The sequence below is a fragment of the Lepidochelys kempii genome, chromosome 10 (assembly GCF_965140285.1).
Source record: "Lepidochelys kempii isolate rLepKem1 chromosome 10, rLepKem1.hap1, whole genome shotgun sequence".
Taxonomy (NCBI): domain Eukaryota; kingdom Metazoa; phylum Chordata; order Testudines; family Cheloniidae; genus Lepidochelys; species Lepidochelys kempii.
Window position 1 is genome coordinate 58,841,981 of NC_136389.1, and position 23,416 is coordinate 58,865,396.

Below are 23,416 nucleotides of genomic sequence, written 5' to 3' on the forward strand. Positions count from 1 at the left end.
GAAGACTACGTACCTTTTGAGGATCTAGGCCTTAGGCCCCTGACTTCAGTGACAGTAGGATCAGGTCCTTCATCTTAACTTTTGAACATTGTAAAGCAGAAATAAGTTCAGCACTTTGGTGCCAGAGTCTGCAGACCTTTATTGATGGCTTTAATGTGACTTCAGTGAGATTCTCATATGAGTAAAATGCTACTTGCTAAATGACTGGTACTACAGAATGATTCAAAGCTTTAAAGTGCCTTTTCTTCTTCTTCTTCTTCTTCTTCTTCTTCTTCTTCTTCCCCTTTTTAGATTTTCATAAATAATGAGTGGCAAAATTCTGAGAGTGGGAACATATTCCCAGTATATAATCCATCAACAGGAGAGCAAATCTGTGAGATCCAGGAAGCTGACAAGGTAAAGTATCCCTGTGAAATGGTTATAAATGTACACTAGACCAAAACCCACACCTCTGACTAGTCCACTCCAGAATCTTCACTGATGATAGACCAATCTTTTATTAACTCCTGCCCCTCATAGTATGATTATGGTATATTGTCCGTTCAGAAATTTCAGATACCAACTAATACTCTGTTAGTGTTTACCCCAAAGCTTTATTGTTCCTTCCTCCTCAACAGGTTGATACGGACAAAGCAGTGAGGGCAGCTCGCCTTGCTTTCTCTCTAGGCTCAGTGTGGAGGAGAATGGATGCATCGGAAAGAGGCCGTCTCTTGGATAAACTAGCGGACTTGGTTGAAAGAGACAGGGCAATTCTTGCTGTAAGTGGTGTAGGGGGAAATCAGAAGTTGTTTCATGTATGAGCTTTATATTCTGAGAGCAAATAAGTTCATAGATGTGTAAATGTGCATGATGTTGGTGTCAGATTGGCTAGTGTGTCTAAATAGGTTTTCCATTGACTCGAATGGGCTTTGGATCAGGCTGTGTGTGTGTATTTGTAACTTGGTTTTATGTTCTAATATAAAAAAATGGATAACTGCATAAAACCAATTGTGCGGTACTACTTAATAAAATGATAGATGAAATGCTGTGCAGTACTGAACCAATAATGCACAGTTTAGAAATTATGCTATTTAGCACATACATTAAGCTTATAAACTGAAGCATTGTTAATGTTGTTTTCTGCATGTCAAGTGCTTTGGAACTAAGCTGGTGAACATCTTAATTCCAGCTTTGTCAACACTTAAATCATGTTACCACCAGTGTAAGCTGTAAAATCGCCATGGGGAGAAGGAAGTGGACAACAAACCAAGCTCATTATGCCTGTCATTTGATTTGTATGTCTAGAGCCAAATTCTTTGCTGAATTGCATCACAGGCAGTGCTACTGACTTCAGTTTGGGATGTAAGTCAGTGCAGAATTAAGCCGCTACTCTTCTGTATACAAATTACATTTATGGTCTGTATCTAGTCATGTGTCATACCTGCTATCTTATCTCCACTGTGCTCATTCATAACAATTTCTATTAGATAATGCTAACTGTTGAAAGTTAGTTCAGCTAGTCAACATCTAAGGACATTTTATTGGATTCTTTTCACTAAACAATCTTAGGGACTCTTAAGAGGATGCCTAATAAGATACTGTTGTCAATAGGAAAACTGAATTAAAAATGAGGCCCTTCGCTTGTTAAATTATGAGCTTCCCTAGAGGAGAGCTTGTGTATTTGATGGTAATAAATAAACTGGCTGTACACTGTAGATATCTCAGGCCTCAATGGGGGTTTTGGCAGCCGTTTATAGAAAATTTTATATTCCCATCAATTATATAAAGAGGAATACGTCCATTCTTCTATGAATTCAGATAGTTAATGTAAAGTTACAAAGAGTCCCTTCTCAGCTGTTATCATGAACATAGCAGAACCTAGTTTGACAGGCATTTTTATCTTGGCTCCTGATTAAAGAAATGCTGTGTTTATGTATTTGAACTAATCACAGTGACTATTAGGTGTACACACACACACACTTAAAATCATAGGGATTTTAGGGACTTTTAAAATTACTAGGATTTTTCAAGAAAAATTCTGTATGTTTCAGATCAGTTGAAATATTCGACAAAAGTTTCACTATGCAACTCTTGAGAAGTCTTTGTTCCTAGTATTATAGCACCCCTCCCCCCAAAAAAAATACAGTAGCAGTAAAATGGGGTCTTAATCACTACTGTGAAGTTCCTGATGTTGGGGGAAGGTTTGATCCTCATTTCTATTCATCTGTCACTAATGTCATTACATGAGCAGTTGGAGTATTGCAGTCTGCAGAGCCTGATGTGCTACTTTGTTCATATTCTCTTCACTTTCTCTTGTCCTCCAGACCATGGAATCGCTGAATAGTGGCAAACCCTTTCTGCAGGCTTTCTATGTAGATCTTCAGGGAGTCATCAAAACTCTGAGGTATTATGCAGGTTGGGCAGACAAGATTCATGGAATGACCATTCCTGTGGGTAAGTAGAATTCACAGAAGCAGCAGATTCTACCTACAATATGATGATTCTTTGGAATTTTGTTTATATATCTACACAAACACACTTGGGCCAAATGGAGCACCCAGGAGACCTATTAGATTATGGAATAACCTCTTGTAGAAGGTGGAGGAAGCCCTACAATTGGATTGCTTAAAATCATATTGGAAAAATCACTAGATAGTATGCTGTTGGGTACAATATTCAACTGGCACTGGGATGGACTAGATAACTAGATAACTTACTGTGATTAAAGTCAATGGAAAGCTTCACATGCACGTTCACGGGAATGTTTGGACCCTTATGTATGTGTACCATGAAGTAAACTATAGATAGCTTTTTATAGCTATATTTAAATATAAATATAATTGTCGAGATGAATATTATGCACCCTGATGCATTTGAAAATATAGGCATGATTTGGGCAAATTCTGTGCATAATCCTTCATGTAGCTCTCCTACTGAAGCTACTCCTTACTTTTCACCCCTATTGCCCCTGCTTTTCCCACCTTGTAGCCTTAGTTGTGCTCATTTGTGTGGTTTAAAATGGGGATTAGTAATACCCATCATGGACCAGGATGTGACTGTCCAACTCATTTAACATGTCTTTCAAACTGGATCCAAATTCACAGATACTTTGAGAGAGTTTGTAATTTCATTAGCAAGAAACTTCCATAAATACAAGAGACTTTTTTTATGGTATCTGCTTCCTTCTGATGTACAGTGGGATCAGTAGTTAATAATATGTGTGGGAGAAAAGCTGGGGCATAAGTGGTGGGGAGAAGTTATTCTGCTCTTCTATTTTAGTAAAGAAGTAAGGAAATGAAGCTGAGTTTTCTTATCTTTCATATTTAGCTGACAACCTACTCCCCTTCCATTTTCTACTGAAAGCATACTAATCTATGGTCTGCGATGAGATTGCCTACAGTGGCATATGGCCCATCCATGACTGCGATTAGCAAATATCTCCAGCAAATAGCTCCAGATGGGACATTAGATGGGGAGGGGTCTGAGTTACTAAAGAGAATATTTTCCCAGGTATCTGGCTGGTGGGTCTCACCCACATGTTCAGAGTCTAACTGATCACCATATTTGGAGTTGGGAAGGAGTTTTCTCCAGAATCAGATTAGCAGTGATCCTGGGGGTTTTCACCTTCTTCTGCAGCATGGGGCATGAGTCACTTGCTGGTTTGAACTAGAGTAAATGGTGGAATCTTTTAAATCACAATTTGAGGACATCAGTAACTCAGCCAGAGGCTATAGATCTGTGACAGGAGTAGGTGGGTTAGGTTCTGAGGCTTGCAATGTGTAGGAGGCCAGACTAGATGATCCATGACAGTCCCTTGTGGCCTTACAGTCTATGAGTCAGTGTATTTTCACTAAAGACATGGCACTGTAACATTGCGTAAAAGCTCTTCTGTAAGGACTAAAGAAAATATTAGCACCAAATTCTTTGTGTCCTGCTTTCACTTTAAATTGACACAAGCAATAGTGCAGAGCACACCATAAATTCATATATTCAGCAAATTTCCTGCTCCCTAATCCCTTCTTCCCTTGTCAGTGAATGCCTCCTTCTCACTTATGAGCCCAGCAGGAATACAGAAATTAAGTCGGTGAGTAAGAGGCATTGCCAACTCGGGAGAACAAATTCTCTGTTTATTCCAGTCCTTAAAAATGCAAACAACCAACACGCTGCAGGGAAGCAGCTGCAAAACTGAGTTTGTTAGTGAAGTGGTCTGAGTTCCTGGGGCTGCATTTTCAGCAAGCCTCCCTAAGTGCAAACCACAATGGCCTGCAGTTACTGGTATCCATATCCTTGTGCAAACGTGGGATTTTCCAGACACAAATGGGTGAAATCTCAATTTCTGAGGGTGCAATTTGGCCCTTTTTAACTAGCAAGGATTTTCTCCCTGAGTCTGATTCACCACTGTGTTACTCTGGTAAACTCACGGCAGTCAGTAGAGTTACACCAGAGTGAAGTTAGTTATACCAACTTAAAGCTGGTCTTACCCAGGGATGACTGTTTTTTCATAGTTACAGTTAACTTGTTAAAGGAAATCAGCCATGAAAATAAAACCACAAAAACACCACTATTAAATTTCTTCCTCCACCCCGCCTGTTAAATGTGATCATTAATTAGATACCCTACAGTCCTCTGATGTTTATTTTTGACAAGGTTTTTCTTCTCTAAAACAACTACAGTCCAAGGAGAGACAGGGAGGAAGGCACTGGATACAGGGGTGGCTAAGAAGGAAGAGCATTTGTTAGAGTTACATTTGTTCTGGTCTCAGTGTTAGGTCTCCACCCTGCCCTTTGCTCCCTATTGCAAAACCCTGCTGATGTCAAGGACAGCAGAATCAGGCCCTGATTGGAAACGGTTAGATTAATAAAGCTATCACAGTCCAAAATGTAGCTGTAGCTACAGCATATGCCATATCACAAGTTATAGGACCAATTCTGCTCTGGTTACATCCGGGCTATCACACAATGTGTTTCCAATGTTTCCTGAATCTCTCATCTCTATCTCCTACGTGCCCCTGTACAAGTCATATGGTTACATATTAGACCTGCCACATTACCAGATATGTGAAAACTAAATACCTAGGACATGGTCCGACTCCTGTGAGAGATCTGGTCGAATACCCCTATGGAAGGTGTTCCAATACCAAAGCAGAGATCCCTGAATATAAACAGGATTTTTTAATTGGGAAATAATAATAATAAAAAAAAATCTTTGGGCCAGATCCTCAACTGCTGTGAATTGGTGGCTCTATTCACGTCAGTGAGCTAGGCCAATTTACACCAGCTGAGGATATATTTTTTAAAAAATAATATATGCTCTTTTTTTTAACCCTGTTTTAATACAACTTGAAAAAGAGACAAATTAGTTTGTTTTTCCGCATTTACCTTAACGATTTGATAGAAAAAAATAGGAGAGGTGTCAGATTAGCAGCCTGGCTGAAGTCCCCTACCTACCAAATGGCTACAGTATGTACTGCAACAGTGCAAGCTTCACACATTGTCCTGCCATATGCCTCCACCCTGACCTGGAGGTACCAACTCTAAGGGTCCTGCATTCCCTTCTTACTCCATGTGCTATCCTTATTCATGCTGGTGAACACGCATTCCTGCAAGATGTCCCATTTGAAACCAAGGGGATGACTCGTGTAGGTGTTCGCTAGCATAAGTAAATGGGCGCACAGTTGGGCTCTCAGTCACCAGACCCATATGATCTCCAGTTTCTTTGCTTACTGTCTACAAAGTTGATTGATAATGAATGAGGTGGTGAACTTTGTGATACAGACCTAGAGGACCTCAGCTGAGACCTAGAGGGTAACCTACTTCAGCTCTCAAAAGTCATCAAGCAGTGACAACTTCCATTTACTACTAATCGGGACTGGATTGGAATCAGTAGCCTTAGATGTGGAATGGCATATCATGTTGCCATTCCCTCAAGCCATTCATGGTAACTTTCTAAAGTATTTTTCAACACAATAATTTTTTTAGAAGTCATGAAATTGGTTAACAGGGATGATCCTTTTAGATTTCACAGCTGTCCCTGGAGTCTGCTAGGATCTGCTTTCTCACCAAACCTAAATCTGTGTGTTTTCTGCTGAGTAATGGGCTAATAATGCACACAAAGATGTCTAATAACAGCCGCAGTACAACATACCAGAGCCTTGTCTACCAGGGCTAATTCACCAGGGCTAATTTAGCTGATTTAAGGAGATCCCAGTGGGAAGCTTGTCCTTCAGGAGGGATGGCCAGAGCTAGTGGACAGCCGGTCTGCCCTCCCATGGGGATTCAGAGTAAGCTGTCTCAAGTGACAACAGCTCACACTCCTGAAGCAGTTGCAGACAGGTTCAGGTGCTGCAGAGATTAAAGTCAAGACCTTTGTGGTCTGGCATAGATGGATCTTCTTTCAGTCACCTCGGTGTGGGTGTCAGATATACAGACCTCACTCTGGTAGTCTCCTGCCTGCTGACAGCTACTAGGAGAGCGCTGAGGAGAGTGAGTGAGAATTAGTACATTTTCACACCAGCTTAAAGTAGAAGTGTTTTCATTACTGCTAGTTTTATAAGTTTATATTAAAACTGTAAAAGTTTCATTGTTGCCTGTGTAGTTTCTGAGCACATGGGATTCAGGCTTTTTAACTATCATTGTTTAGCTAAAATGATTCACTTCATCAAACTTAGTTATTCTGCTATTGCAAAAACTAGTTTTATGGTGTGCACCAGGCAGCCTACAGATACACCTTTGGCATTTCCAACTTCACCTTCATCCTCTGGGTAATTTGACATCTGCAGTGATGACTGAAGGAAATGTTATTAAACATCCCCAAAAATTTCACCAGAATTGTGAGGTCTGTGGATGACCAACATTTAAAGTAGGTGTCGAAAAAGGGCAGTTATTCTGGAGTCTGGCAGAAGCTGTGCAAGCATCGGAGGTAACACTATGAAGAAAACTCTGAGTGAGGAAAGAACATGCCTTTTATGTCCAATCAAATTAACCATGATTTGGCTGACTTCGCAACCCATGTTTGGGTTCACTGCAGCTTTACCTCAGGGGGCATGAAGTAGTGCAGTAATGATGATACAGGGATGGCCTGTTACTGTGACGTTGTCTGAGGTTTTCTGCCTAGGAGCCATTTATCTTGGTGTTACCGAGCATAGGCTGGTATTTTCACCTCACACTTCTATGATTCTTTTAAAAATATGCTCCAAATAAAGCATTTTGATCATTTGAATTATAAGCCGGTCTCTATAGTTCCTCCTATTCTTTTCCTTCTGTCTAGGCAGAGCAGACCAAATTGATTCATCAACCATCTTTCTTCTTCCTTCCCCTGTGTTACACTCTGTTTCTCTCTCTTATTCTATTAATCTTTCTTTCTCTCTCTCGCTCTCGCTGACCCTTTTCCTCTTTTGTCTCCCTCTGCTGCACATAGCCTGCTGATAACTGTTTTATAGCTAATATTCAGTTTCTGGTCTCTTGAAAACTTTGAAGCCAAATCCCAGCTGATTAATGTACAGTAGTGCTTTATGGGTATGTTTCCCCTACACAAAATGAAATAGACTTACAGAAACAAGTAAACCTAAAAAAAAGTTTGTTTTTAATTAAAGCCAAGCTGAAGCCCATATTTAAAACCAGGAAACTTTCTGGATTAACCCATTTATTGTTACCAGATGTACGGGACCAAAGTTTGCTGCAGGTTCCCAAAAGCACTCCGAGCTCTAATTTTCGCCCTTTCCCCTGAGATTGAGCCTAGGTACATTTCTCACCAGTCTTACTCATATTTAGCTGAGGTGATTCTAGTGCATAAACAGATGCCTACATTTGTAAATACTGTGTGTTCCTATAGACACAGGCCCACTCAGAGACCAGCAGCTCAGAGGCAATGTGAAAGGTTGGCACAGAGGAAAGATCAGACCCCCAAATCAGGGAGCTTTCAGGTTTCTGTTTACTTCTTGAAATGAGTCAGCTCACCCCCTTCACTGTAGTGATTTAGCTCAGGAGTCTGCCCCCCACTAAATGAAACCTTCAGGCTGGGCATAGGTCTCATTCTAAAGCCTGGTACCTACCACATTTTTTTTTTGCCATCTTGGTTTTCAAGGCTCTAAAAATAATTGTCAGTGATTCAGAGAGACAAGGTAGGTGAGGGAATATCTTTTATTGGACCAACTTCAGTTGGGGGAGAGAGAGTCAAGCTCTCAAGCCACACAGAGCTCTTCCTCAGTGATTCAGAGGATTCCTTTTTTCTTCTCTTCTTCGAGCCTGGAAGCAGAGGAGGTAAGTAAATGGCTTCCTTTGAGGTCACTGCCAAAACCTCTGTGGGTATGTCTACGCTGCAATTAAAAACCCGCGGATGCCAGTGCGGTTTGGGGTTTCAGGTTTGGGCTGGAGCCCAAACAATTCAGGTTTGGGCTGGAGCCAGGCTATCGGACCCTGCAAGGTGGGAGGGTCCCAGAACTCGTGCTGCAGTGAACAGCCCCTTAGCCCAAGCCCCACAAGCCTGAGTCCGCTGGCACAGGCCAGCCAGAGGTGTCTAACTGCAGTGTCGACATACCCTTTCTGCACAGATTGTCCTCTTTCCCAAGGAACCAAGCCTGTCACCTTTGCATGTGGTGCAAACAATTGGGTTGCTCCAGATTTCCCACGCTGGCTCACGAAAGATATTTCAGTAACTATTTCTTTTACTGCCATCAAAGGCTGATCCTTAAAGCTCTCCCCCCTCCCCTTTTTTTTGTTCTGCCAAGTCAAACTGCTCTTGAGAGTAACCATTCTCATCTGTTTCAGATGGAGATTATTTTACGTTTACAAGACATGAACCCATCGGAGTGTGTGGACAGATCATCCCTGTGAGTATCTCTGCTAGTGCCTTGTATTTATTTTCATTTGAACCAGTTCTCTTTAAAAGACACATAAAACATGGACCTCAGCTATGTGTGTTTTCCATTACGAAAAAAAGCTGAGCTCATATTGTTGACATATCTTTAACAGTCTCCCTGCAAATGCTTATTTGAACACGCTAATAGGGTTTTAGCTCTGGTATTAGGAGTTAAGTTCTCAAGTCATAGAATTCTCATGATTAAAACAAGCAAAGCAAAACACAGTGTTAATATGCTGTCATTGGTTATGGATGTTCACACAACTTATGGAAAATTGATGCTTTGCTGTGGCAGTCATTTTTTATTTAGTTAGTTTTTACTGCAATTTAACAGACGCCTCCAAGTTCCTGGGACAATGTTATGTATTTTAATTCTGTTCTTTCCTGGTATTTCCTTTTACAAAGCTTTTAGAAAAGAAGAAACTCCAGAAGACACGTCATTACAGTTAACTTTGTGCAGATTATTAAAAACATGAAGGGTTTATTGTATTTGTTGCAAGAGAGAAGGACACTTATTATTTCATTAAATTTAATACTCTTTCTTTCCTTCTCCTCCCTCCCCCCACCCCCCTGTATGCATCCTCGGCAAACTCCTGTGATACATTGCATGGGAACTCCATTGAACAAGCATTCTTTTCAAAAGTACTGGTTAATGGTTTCTGGGAGAAATTTCAATGGGAGGCTCATGTACAGCTATTAAAATATGGTGCGGAAGCTTTTCCTTTACAAAGCATTGGGGAACTAATCAAGAATTTTTTGTTGATGTTGGTTTTTGTTTTATTCATGTCTACCGCAAGCCCCTGAGCGGCCAGAGTGTGTTTGTAATACGCAGCAATTTCAATAAAAAGGAGCAACCCAAAAAAGATGATTTTTAACAGTGTCAAGGCCTTTTTTCTCTTACTATTTATTACTATATTTCTTTGTAACGGGTGACTCTTGTGGCTGGCACTCTATATGAACACCATGGGAAGGAGCTCACAGTCTAAGCCCCATCCTGCAAGCACCTACACATGTTCTGAACTTCCAGTCACATGAGCAGCTCTGTGGAATGAGTGACTTCAATGGCAATAAACTTGTGAAAAGTTAAGCATGTGAGTAGGTGATTGCAGGATCAGAACCTTAATGCCCTTAATTTCCTGGGAGCTGCTCAGTGCCCTCAATGGACATGTTCTGCTGAAGTGACTGGGCACTGCGGATACTGAACACTCTGCTGGAGGTGCCCAAGATCTTAAAGAATACAGGATTTATTTACTTGATTTAGATTTGTACAAAAGTATAAAGGGGAACCTTATCCAAGGCTTTAGCCACCCCTGCAATGTACTACAAAAATAAAACTAAACAGCCAGCACTGCACAAAACTCCCCTCCCTGCTCCACATCTAACCCCCATCAAAACCTACCCTCCACTGTAGCCTTGAATCCTGCAGCATACCCTGAAAGTTAACTAACCCAGGCCATTTGGGGCCAGGGGTGCAAAGCTTTTCTCAGACCTGAGATTCCCCTCATGGAGAACGCTCTATTGCTGAGCTCCTCTCTTTTAAATGGAGGGGGATCCAGCTCAGGTGCCTCTGCTGATCACAGCTGTGGCATCCTGACATAAGGAGAGAGGAGATCCAGTAGGTAGATATGTCCTAGGCCAGGATCGAGCTGTAAATTAGGCACTAACAGCACAGTCCAAACACATAATCCGTTACATATGTTTTGTGCAGAGACGTAGGTTGAAGCTGTATTTATTTTGATTTTTAGTGTCTTACGTAGCAAAACCTTCCTGGAGAAGAATGAGGAAAGACCTTGCAAGGTTCCTAACTAGGAATGCCTATTTTCACCCTGCCACATTTTGCACTATACAACTCTTCAGAGCTTTACCGCAAGAGGCGACAGAAGTGCAGGCTGTCAGCATACTGTTGGCCCAATGTCTCCACTCCCAGGCTTATATACTGGTGATAGAATTAAAACATCACTCTGTCTCCAAAGTTTATAAACAACTGAGGGGGGAAAAAATTGGGTGTTTGGTGAAGGAAAGACATTTGTGTATTTTTTCAAGCTTGCCAGGGTCCAGCGAGAGGTCTATGAGAGTGGCAGCTGATGTGCATCAGGCAGTAACACCTTCTAGCTAGTGGCTGACTCTTCATGACTGATATTTCTATTTTCTTCCAAGTGAGATTATTGTAGTTACATCTATGAGTTCAATGCTACAACCGCAGATGTGAATAACTTTACTCACATGAAATCAATGGGACTGCTCATGTGAGTAAAATAACGTACATGCATAAGTGTTTGCAGGATCAGGCCCAAATGCAGAAGGCCCGATACATTTGATGATTGCTACCAGATGGAATCCTAACCCATTTTGTGCAGCAAATAAATATAATGGGCCAAATTTTCTGCTGCAGTAAATTGGCATCCTTCAGTTGAAGTCAATGGAGTCGCTTACACCAGCAGATAATTTGTCTGGATCAATTTATTGTCTCTCTTTTTCTTGTGTGTTTCATACCAATTGTTCAAGAAGAACTTGTAATGAAAATGACACAGATAGTTGACTATCTTTTTGTCTCTGATATTTCCATGGCAATGATCTGTAAACATGTTAAAACTTCCTTGGTAAATAAATAGATAATACAGAGTGCTAACACTGTAGAGATATTGGGAGGGGTGTGTGTGTGTGGGAGTTATTTCTTATAATCCCATCAGTTAATTATGTATGGGTTTGCCTAGAAATGTTCTGGAGTTCTTAAAAAGCATTCAAGGATTAGAAATCTATCTATATAATCTGGCACTGATGCAAAATAGTTCTTTCTGAACACCACAGAGCCAGCAGCTATTTGTCCTGAATGGGGGGCGGGGGGGAAGAGGTGCCAATTGCAAAATAGTCAATGAAATTAAAAGCTCGGATTAAAAAAATTGACGTCAAACCCAAAATTCTTTTTGAGAAGATGGGGGGTGGAGGTTATAATTCTTTGAGTAGAGGAGAAAGAAGAATTGAAAGGTCACTATTGCCTCTTTCTTAATGGTGGTAATTAAAAAAAACCCTTGCTTTGTGCTGGGAAAGATTTATGTGGAGGATAAGCCTGAGAAATCAGTGAGGTAGCAGCTTGACATCTTGAAAACAAAGCACCACTGCAATATTTTTCCATCTATCAACTTTTATTTTTTCTTACAGTGGAACTTCCCCCTGCTGATGTTTGCATGGAAGATTGCCCCAGCTCTGTGCTGTGGCAATACAGTAGTTATTAAACCAGCAGAGCAAACACCACTCAGCGCGCTTTATATGGGAGCCCTCGTCAAGGAGGTAAGAATAATTGACAGGAATAATGTCTCCTGCTCTCCTGGCAGCTAAGGAACTACCACAGCACGTCTAGTTTAGTTTGCTTGGTCAATTTTCACAAACCATGTTTCCTCTAATTCTGTTTTGCTAGGCTGGCTTTCCGCCGGGAGTAGTCAATATTTTGCCAGGATTTGGTCCAACTGCAGGCGCAGCAATAGCTTCTCATGTTGGCATAGATAAAATTGCTTTTACTGGATCTACTGAGGTAAGTGTATTCTAAAGTATGTTACTGTAAGATATCAATCCAGAAAATATTTAGGGAACAATAGCCAAGCTCTTGACTGAAGTTCCTCCGGGTCATCCAGCAGAAAGGATATACTCACACCAGAACGGTCTGTCCTTCCCAGCTCAATCTGAAAATCTGAAAATCTAAAATCTAAAATCTACATATTATCACACTACCAAAGCAGAGGTGTCACTTTCCCCTTAACACCTGCTGTACCAAATACCATGGCACACATGTGGAAAAATATTGGTAGGATTTGCTATGGGCTTGTGAGGACATGAATTAGGACACATGGGTAGATAGATTGTGTAGTATAAGCCATACAGTGCACAAGTCCCTCTTTGGTGTCCATAATCTGTGTGACCTAGAAGCTATTGAAGAGTTTAACTCTGAAGAGAATGGTTTTAATCTACATAAAGGGGGCTGAACCAACCAGAACAGTGACTTTGCCTAACTATCAAATATGTACAAAGACCGCTGTTATCATTCAGGAGTTGGGGATAATAGAGGTGCTACAGGCTGATGCCACCATAGAAGGGTCCTTATCTCTCAGTCTGAGGAGAGGAAAAAAGGAAACCAGAAGGAGAGGAATCTCAATGGGAGTTTCAGGATTGGTAATATTTAGAGAGTACTAATAACAGGCCCTGTTCCATTGAGACTTTGACAAACTATTGTATGGATGGATCCTACAATTCTAGCGGTCTGTTCCCTCCTTGATATGTGCACATGACTCCCACTAGGCTCAGTGGACATTTTGTGTGCATCAAGGGTAGACTACACTCCATAGTGAGATAGATTTACTCTTGGTGTGAGATTATAACCTGATCCTTCCATCCTTATGTGCATGCATGGTAACTCTCACTGAAGTCACTGGGAAACTTGTGTGTGCAATGACTGCGAGATCAAGCTAATCTATTACTTTCAGTACTTTTTGGTACAATAAAATCTATAATGAATCGTAGGTACCACAGTGTATGGGCCTAAATTGTCAGTATAATGTGGATGCAATTGTGTGCCTAGTTTACACACAAAATTACCTTGTAGAAAATTTACCATGTGTAATTATGTGTGGATTTTTATGAAAATTTAGGTTATAATATATAAAAAGTAACAAAGTCAATTGCAACAAACATCAGATTTCAGATTACTTTGAAAAATTGCAACAATTTCATTACAACTCCTGTTCTGTTAGCGATTTACATTAGCATCATAGAATATTGGAAATCTTAATATGAGCTCTGTCTCTCCCTCCCACCCCCCCAATAAATTAAGTTGAAACAATTGTTTTCACAAAGGTATGTGGTGTGTGTTTAAGATAAATATTCTATTATACAGGATGTTGCGCTGTTTGGAGGAGAAATAATACAGATGGGTTAGGTTTCAAAGTTGTCTTTTGTAGCCAAAATAAATTTTTATTGTAGTTCAAGACAGCTTTAGTTCTAATAGGCGCTTAAAACTCAAAAGCTGTGGGTTTTATACTAACTCAGTGCCTACCTTTAAAAGCCTTACTAATAGGAAGTGAAAAGCATTACTGAGATGAAAAAGCAATTCTCTAAGAACCTAAAGCAAGAACAGATGGAACATTTTAATGCAGAGTTAGTGTAAACTGTTCCATATTGTTTCTGATTTCCTGTAACACTGAATTCTTATAACAGCAAGTCAACACTGTAACATTTTAGACATGGTCCTGTAATATCAATGGTTATACAGAGCATCAGACTTCTCAGAAACAGTTTTCACATTTTTTAATGAAATAAAAATGGAAATATTTTGTGTGTCTACTCTTACGTACAGCAGGTCAGTTGTATATTCCAGTGATGTGGTTTCTTACAGCCATCAGATATACCCAGAGCCAGAATATTCCAGTCCCACAGCTCTTCCAGGTGCTAGCACAGGCAGTTACTATTTTAGCTCCAACAAGTTAATGATAAAACCTATCAGAAGAAAAGCAAAGTTATTCCAGTTTAAGTGCCTGTAGCATGGGGTTTTTCTCAAGTCTCCACCACTAGAACCTCTTGCTTATACCGTAAACAATCAATATTTTCCGGTAAAAGCTAATTAAGCTCCCCAGCTGCCTGCAAAAAAAATCTTATGTTTGCAGAATCAGCATTAATTGGGTTTTATTGTCTCTTTTTCAGCAGCGTTCCTTTAAGGAGGGTGGGGGGAAGAGGTCATTCTTGGTACAATTTCATAAATAATAAAAATTCAACAAACAAAAGAAATAAGACTAAGAGAGACCAAGTGCATGACTGTGACTCCATGCTGGAGTCCATTGTGAGGGCTCAAGTCTTGGTCTATACAAAGATGACAAGTTTTTTCTCATATTTTGACTTCAATCTCTAACTCATTTAGGCCCTGCTTCAGGGAAGCACTGAAGAACGTACTTTATATCCATGCCTGTTCAAGACAACACGTCAGAACATGCTTAACTTTAAGCATATGCTTAAGTTCTGTCTTGAATAGAGATGCTTTCCTCAATCAGGGCTATAAACTGCACCTCTCATTTCCCTCTCCTAACCTGAGAGAGACAATATGATCCCAATTGATGGAGTGATAAAAGGCTTCTATTCTCTCAGTAAACAAGTGTAATTCATGATAATGGCAATGGAATGCCCATTGAATCCAGAGGAATACACGCCCCCGTCAAGAACTTGGCAGAATCTGCTGGTTGAGCCAAACTCACTTTTCAGTCCACCTAGTTCCCCACTCACTCCCTTCTGCAGCACAGCATTAAGGGGAGTAAAATAGGGTTGCTAACCCTTCAGGATTGTCCTGGAGTCTCCATGAATTGAAGATTAGTCTTTAAATAAAGATTATGTCATGTGATGAAATCTCCAGAAATACGTCCAACCAAATTGGCAACCCTAGCTCAGTAAAACCAAATTAATCACATGGAAAAGGAGTCGGGGGAATACATACGGGTCAGGTGGCCAGATGCTTTGTCTTCTCCCACTGTAAAGCCACCAGCATGCCATATTACACAAGCTCTTCTCTGTGCAAGTTGGGGTGCATGGTTTGACTTGCTAGCAGGAGACAGAGCGAGTTTATATTTCAAATTGACACATAAATTATTGATGTACTCAGCAGCATTGACTGCATCTCCATAATCTTCAGTCAAGCAAGTAATGCCTAACCACAGTGGAAGAGCCAATGGATAGCTGGCCTCCATAAGCCCCTCATCCCATCCATTTGAAGGTCTGCATGCCCATTGGCTTCACCTCATAGAACCAAGGAACCATGAGGCAGACATTTTTGCAAGTGTGCCTTTCATGGATCTTTAAATGGAAGGGGGGACATTTGTCTCTTTCAGGGAGTTTAATTCAGATTAGAGAGGAGAAGAATCCATGCAGAACTTGCTATAGCACTTGAATCAATCAAAATATGAACTAGTCACTTCCTGATGGCTCAGGTGTGAGGTTTGTGACTGTTTTGTTGATCAGTTTGTACTCTCCAGCTCTTCTCTATTTCTGTCTCAGACTCTTGGGCACTTTGAGAATTGTTTTAAAATGTCATGTGTGTGCAAAGACCATCTTCCCTTCATGGGCATAGTTTGGGGAGACCAGGGAGTTTTGCCCCTCCCCAAACTGAAAGCCTTGGACAGGTGTGGAATTTGCCTACCCCATGCAAGGCCCCATTGGCCTGACTGGAGCTGTCCCCCTCCACCCCCAAATATAAAGTCAAAATATGCCTATGCTTCCCTTTCATCTTCCCATCCCATGAATCATGTTTTCCCTGATACTATCACTATTCCCTTCCCCCATCCCACTTCCTTCATGGCTCATCTCATACACAAAACAGTGGTCCTTCATCTCTTTCATCTCATTTTACACCACTTTACAAGAGAAACATCCCTCCATGCATCACCTCCTCTCCTAATCCCCCAATGCATGGTTCTCAATAGCTCGTTAGGAAAAGTTCTCCAGACTATTGGTGGTTTATGAACCACACTTTGAGAACCAATGCACTGAAGGGGAAAAAAATCATACTGAGCACAAGATCCAGATTTGGAACATTTTGCCATGGTCCCTTTAGGCTTATCTGCTTGCACTGGTTGATACTCTTCAACAGCTTGCTTGATGGAGGGATTTCTAACAAGATTGGTTGTTTCTATTAGGTGCTTTTTAATGAACCAGGCCCCGATCGTGTCCCTTTTCAGTTATTGTAACCTTCTCCTCTCTGACCTCATTGACACCCTTTTTTTCCATCCACCCCATCGGTCAAACTTTAGCTGCCAAATGGGACCTTCCTCAGCAATTGAGTTGACCATGTCACCACCTATTTGTATTTCCTCATGGGCTTCCACTACTTTGAGTTTACAGGGCTCCTCCTCGCTTTCTCAGCTCTTCATGACTCGGCTCTTGCCACCTACCTCATGGGTTTGGTTTCCTGTCATATTGCCCTCACCCTCTCTGCCCAACCATTGGTGCCAGTCCAGGGTGAAATCCTTGCCCTGTTGAAGCCAATGGAAGCTTTGCCATTGACTTCAGTTGGGCCAGGATTTTACCCCTGTTGCCTTGTTTCCCATAGCCATCTGCATGCATTTTTTCTATGCCAGCCTCCGTTTGATTTCCTCACCATCTCACTACCTTCTGCACATTTACATCCCTTTTAAAAATACAGTTCTTCCAGGAGGCCCACAAGGAGTGATTATGTTAAAGTTACATACAATTAAATGATCTTTTAAGAACCTAAATTATCCCAAGCTCTGGATTTCCTAGTGTGTCCCTATACTTGCCTTTGGACTACTACTTCTTTAGGGCAGGAGATATCTTCATTTTTATCATTTTACAGATCCCTGTAGGTTGTCAACACTAGATAATGCAATATTAATGGTGGACAGAAGTGAGAACTGAAGACTGCTCCTAAAGCACCTTAAACATTTTTTTCACTGTATGGAATGAGGTCATGTATTAATTGAGCCATTATCTTTTCTTTCCCTATAGTAAAATGAACTGCTGCAGCCATTGTTTACAACAACATACATTCTTGTGAGGGGGCAGCAATTTACACATATCTCAAATGCTGAGTGGCAGTTCTTCCTCTTCCTAAGATCTTTTCATTCTTTAAAGACAGGTTCTCTAAATCGTGAGCGGGAAAGGGCTCAGAAAGACAGAAAAGCCATTATTGTAGTTGCCAGCCAAATTCTGCAGCCACCAAAAATGCCTGTGTAAGTGTTTTGCATGCAGTACTTGGACAGCCAGCTAAGTTACCATGGCTGAGGCCAATAAGTGGAACATTTTAAAAATAGCATTATCCTAGTTTTAGAACACCATCTGATTTTAAAATGTTTGTAAAAGCCAATAAATATCTGAAGCACACAGGTTCAAACTTTGCACATGATTTGCAGAGGCAGCAGCTTCTTATTTGCTTACCCTGAATTTAAAAAAAATCGTGATTGGCTTAAACACATTAGATACATTTGGGATTCTTTTTATGTAGTTTTGTGGGTTTGAGCCTTTAGGGGGTCACGTTTTCAAGTTTTTCTCTACAGCCAGGAGGACTAGAAACTTATTTCATTTTAAAAAAGGAAAGCTGTGATTCTCACCTAATCCCATGACTCAAGGTCCTGGGCCTTTAAAAAAAAAAAAAAAAAAAAACAACCCACCAAATCAACAGACTCATGATATAGTCATAAGCATTTGGCAACAGTCCATGAGATCACTGGACACATAGGACTATCTAGTTCTCTCTGGTCTTCTATCTCCCAACAAATACACACAACAATACACTCAATAAAGCTTATATTGCCTATTCTAACCAGCTAGTCCCAGCCTGTACTTCACAGTCATGAGAGGGAGGCATTATTGAATGCACTAAAACATTAACTTTATATTTACACCCATAACACACTGTTTGTTCAAAAATGGAGGGAGTTGAGGCCAGGTTGAGAATCAGGCCTTTTATGTTACATTTACTAAACTAGTAATAGTGTTATCATTATAAGATACTAACATAACTAATCCAATGTCTATGTGTATACAAAGCCTGAGTTCTTGTAAGGACATATAGGACTAATAATAATATTTAATGACTCAAGCAAAACATATAGTACTGTAGTTGGTAAGTATATAGTCAATACAAAGGATGAAAATAATACAATATAGATTAGAAATGTATTGACAAGGGGAAGGTTTTAATATAAATTTTCATGTTGCTACATATTACCCAGAAGTTTGCTCAGCAAATGCTTAATGTGTATCAATAACTTCTGTTCAAAAACAAATGTGTTTCCTCCAAATCTGAACTGGTTTGCAACTCCATCCAGTTTTTACATGCTCTCAAGATGATAGGAATCACAGATAGCATGCTAAACATTTGAAGCGCTGGCCAACAAGAAATGTATTTTACGTGGCTGGTTTCCATGTTGTTCAAGCTAAATCCCATTAAAAAGCAGACAGAGTAACTCAGATTAAAGATATGATTCAGTTCTATGTTCATGCAGTTATGTGCATAAGTCAAATAAATATTCAATAAATGGGTTTGGATGCCTATGTAAACACAAGGTCCATAAACAACTTCAATAAAACCCAACAAAGCGGTCTGCATTTTGCTTGGCAGAGTGTTTTCTTTATGCAGTTAGATTAACAAACCATGATCTCATCATTAGTCAACAAGAGACTAGAGAGACCATCAAAGCAAGCTACAGGAGAGTCAAGATTGATTCATGCCAAACAAATGTTTGTAGCTAACAGCTGTATTACCATTTATTCTAATTTACTCAGCAGGATTCTCCTTTCATTTCCTAAGTGAGATGAATGTCATGTTGCATGATATAGACAGCATGTCTACCTACTGCATGAGTAATGAGTTGTGTCAGCTCTCTTCTATCATAAAATCTTTCCTTGTTTTAGGATCTTCTTGCAGGATTACGTCCTGGTTTTTCTTCCACTAACAATAAAATTCTTAAAGGCTGTGTGTTCCCTTTCCAAAAGTCTGTCAGTTAATCATACTACTGAAATGCCCAATACAGGAGGCTTTGGGAAGGATATATTATAATTCATTCATAATTTTAGCTTAAGCCCTCTTGATAATTTTTGTCACTCATTCTGCTGGGCAACTTTTGCTTCCTGAATAACTAGGATACCCGAAATAAAATCATTCTTTTTTTTTTCCTTATTGCATTTGGTAGAGAGCTAGGAAGTTGTCCTTCCTCCAGGATAAGGCTACATACCAAAAGCTACTCTTGTCCACTTCAGGATTGTGAAGTTCACTAATCTTTGCTGGCCTGGGGACAGTCCCCAAGGTCACTTTAGAAGCAGAGTACCTCATGTGGTCAAATAGGGTTATACTGAGTGCTCTGGAGACAATCTGGAATCAAAGTTCACACAAAGCAAGCAACATCTCAGCTTTAAAGGTTTTGTCGAAAAATCCCACTGAATTCTTTTACCTCAGAAGTTTAAAAGGCTAAACTGACCCTGCTGTGTGAATCCAAGGATTATAGGTAGAGCTTACTTGATTCTTAAACCACTAAACAGCCTCCAAACATTGGGAGCTTCAGGTCAGAGAAGCACCTGAACATTCAAATGCACTATTCAGGACTGGAGTGGAAACCTCACAGGACTAGGGCTTTGTTTTGGTTTTTGTGGTGGGGGAAAGAGGTTTTGAGATTTCCAGGGCTTTAGTAAGATTAGAAATTATAGCTTTTCTTGTATGATTTTGGCACTTCCACTTCTGTCTGGAATCAGAAAGCGCAGAGGCACATGAAAATAAAAGTTAATGGGTGCAATAGCTTACCCGAAACCCCACCCTCTAAAAGAATTTGGGTAAAGTTTTGGGTCTCATCCCAAACTGGTTTGCACACTCCTATTTAATATGTGACTAGATGAGTCTCTTCTGATAAGAAAGATTAATCATTCAAAAACAAACTAAACTATTGAGTGCGCCTGTCAATTATTGAATTGATACAAAGAAAACAGCCATCAGTTTAATAATTGAATACTTTTAGGGACTGCGATTCAAGTAGCTGTTTTGAACAGAGGTGTCCTGTACAGCTGGGTGTCCCGTTCCCCTCCCCCTCCAACCAACCAACCACCACCACCCCTCACCCCACATAACAGATTGTTTTCTTTGAGATGAGCCAAATTACATCTACCCACACCCTCCATGCAGTTTACAGGGTTATGGTACTTCACAACTTATCCAGGGATACTCCTGATATCTATCTTGCAGCCTATTCAAAACAAGGATGGGGAGTTGAGGTTTTCTGTGCCAACATTCCTGCTGATTAATCAGCTCAGCTCCATTATCTGTGGGGGAGTCCTCGTTTCCAAAGTTCCCTCGCTACGCTGCATTGCCTGTTGGAAGTTCACAGATAGAGCTAAGAGACACCACAGGGAGCATGAACTAAAAGACTACAGGGACTGGAACGCTATCACTTATCCCTTGGTAACTCTCGCTGTGGATGAAGAGAGAAATGAAAAAGGCTCCTTTTCTCAATAAATAATCACAGCCTCAGTACCCTCCTTAAGGCTCCCCTCATGCCATGAGTGCACAGAGCACTGTACCAACTGAACAAAATGCCAGTGCTTACTCAGGAGCGTGCCCCGTAGTAAGCTGCTTTGTGCCCTACCACCCATAAACGTGCTTTTATTCCCAGTGTTAAGGCTGAAGTAAGACTCTCTGTTAAGCTTATTCTTGCAACGTTGACAACCTCTGTATATTAAAGACAACACATTTCCAAATTAGGACCATGGTCTCCAGCCCCTTGGGTCCTATAACATTTGGCAACCAAGGCCAGCTTTCCAATTAGGCACAATAGGCATGTGCCTAGGGGCACCAGCATTCTCAGGGTTCCTTAAAGTTAAAAGTGGGTTAAAAGTTTCATTTTTTACAGCACACACTAAGGTCAGCTGTAGGCAGGGGCGGGGGGAGGGAGAGGTGCTGAAGATTCTGTGCCTAGGGGACGTAAGGCCGGCCCTGTTGGCAACCACGTGTTTTGCCAGGTGTTTTAATCTTTTTTTTAACTTGGTCACAATATTATTGTGACATTAAAGTGGAAATGGTGGGGTGGCAGGAAAGATAAATTTTGTCCTCCTTAACATGTTCTGCTTTTTGTTTGTATTGTGATTTTGGGGTGGAACTAGTTAATTATTGGTCTTTCAAAGAGGGAGGCTGAAGCCATAAGGCTGCAGAGTGCCATTGGCTAGAGCACCGACTATAACGGCCAGGCTCTAGATGATTTTCAAACGGACATTTCATACCTGTTTGGGAGATGTTGGAATTTCTAAGTGACGTGTTAAACATATTCAGTGTGGCCCGGCTGTCAGTTAAACATAGTGGTAAAATCAGCTCCAATTAAGGGGATATGTAAGGAATTTCATGATAATGTCAGCACTCTGTTTCATCAATATAGAGGTAAAGAAAAGATGCTGAAGTTAATTTATTTTTAAAAAATCCACAGTCAAACTTGATAGTGGTATCGCCAGATACACAGTTAATCACTGAGTTACATGGAATGGTTGACAATTCCCTAATTATCCTGTGGGCTTTTTTCTTTGTTTTTTCTGGTGGGGGCCCTGGGTTTCTATTTCATTTATGATTACTCCAGTGCTGACTTAACTTTCTCCAGCAGACTGACTTTAATTCTGTAGGTCAGCGTCTCTCCCATTAACCCCTTAATGCTGGCAGTCACAGTCACCTGGCCCTGTGTGTAGAAGTTTAACATTGAGAAATATCAACAGCTAGGTCCTGCAGCACAGTCAAAGTGTAGATGAAAGTTCAGCTGCCGATGGGATTTTTGCACAAGGAAAGACTGATTTCTAATGGCAAGAGAGAAGGATTGGGAATCAAAATGCATGTGTACATGTGTGTCAGCCAGCTACTGACTTGCGGTGTGACCTTGGGCATGTAATTTAGACCCAGATTCTCATAGGCTTTTAGGCATCCAACTCCTTAGTTGCCTAAATACCTTTGAGGATCTGAACTTTAGGCCCTGATTCAACAAAGCACTTCAGAACATGCTTAAGTCCATCCCTTTTCAGCAGAGCGCGGAACCCTGTACTCATGTTTTACTATATCAAGGCCTTACTCTCCCCGTGACTGTTTCCCAAACCTACAAAATGGGCATAATAATGCAGTTCAAACAATGGAAACCAAGCAGAAATCTAGTTAAACTGGTTATTGGGGATTTCCCCAGCACAGGGGAATCTCCAGGGAACATAGAGCAGGTGTTACCAGCTCCGGCTCCATGCTACACGACCCTTCTGACATTGGCATAGGTGGCATGTCATAGGTATGGCTAGCAGAAGGTGGGGGTGGCCAGACTGGTGCTGAACTTTATTGATCCTCACCTGAAGAATCATCTCTTAGGGCTGCTCCAAACTACACCAGGGGCTGCATTTGCCTCCAATGGCCCCTAGGATTGAGAAGGTGCAAAGGAATCTCAAAACCACCTTTGATTCCCACCCTTATTACCTGTTCTAGCTGTGATGCAGCTTACTACCTGGCCTGGTATGTGTGCGCTGTATTTTGCCTGTGAAATCCTTCTGTAACTACTGTATGCTGTTAATCCTATATATAATGCCACTAATTTTAAGATGAGGTGATATTCTCTGGTTTATAATTTCACTCTTCAAATTAGTTTAATTCTTTGGGGACTAAAAATTGAATGTTTGAGAGGGTGTGTGTGTGTGTGTATATATATATATATATATACGTACACACACACACATTCCTCAGAACTTATTTGGCTAACAATCTGGAAAATGTCAGTGTTCGGAGTGGATTGCAATAAATTACAATACAATTAAAGTGATCGTATTACTAACTGCTGTACTGTATAAAAGAAGCATGATGGTGCTTATTACTAAAGAAGAACTTAATGCATTCTGCGCTAGTACAAGTGACCTTTTTTCAGTAGCAACAGAAAGCAACAGAAACCTCTTGTTAATGGTATGGAAAACCCTTTGCACTTACTCCATAGATAATTAAAATAACTCGCTTGTGTAAGAAGTCATTCCAGTTACACAGATTTCAGCTTAATTTCTCCTATTGATCCTGGCAATAGAAAGACTAGAAGAAAATGATCACTGA

The 23,416-nt window shown here is 40.7% G+C and overlaps 1 protein-coding gene across 1 annotated transcript in view; it reads left to right on the forward strand.

Annotated features, from left to right (window-relative positions):
- Nucleotides 1-23,416, forward strand: part of ALDH1A2 (aldehyde dehydrogenase 1 family member A2) — a 66,899-nt gene that overhangs the window by 29,679 nt on the left and 13,804 nt on the right. Inside the window, exons 2-7 of the mRNA XM_073303757.2 lie at nt 292-396; nt 618-758; nt 2,304-2,433; nt 8,745-8,806; nt 11,995-12,123; nt 12,251-12,364. Of these exons, the coding sequence (XP_073159858.1) occupies nt 292-396; nt 618-758; nt 2,304-2,433; nt 8,745-8,806; nt 11,995-12,123; nt 12,251-12,364 (681 nt within the window). The remainder of the gene's footprint in view (nt 1-291; nt 397-617; nt 759-2,303; nt 2,434-8,744; nt 8,807-11,994; nt 12,124-12,250; nt 12,365-23,416) is intronic.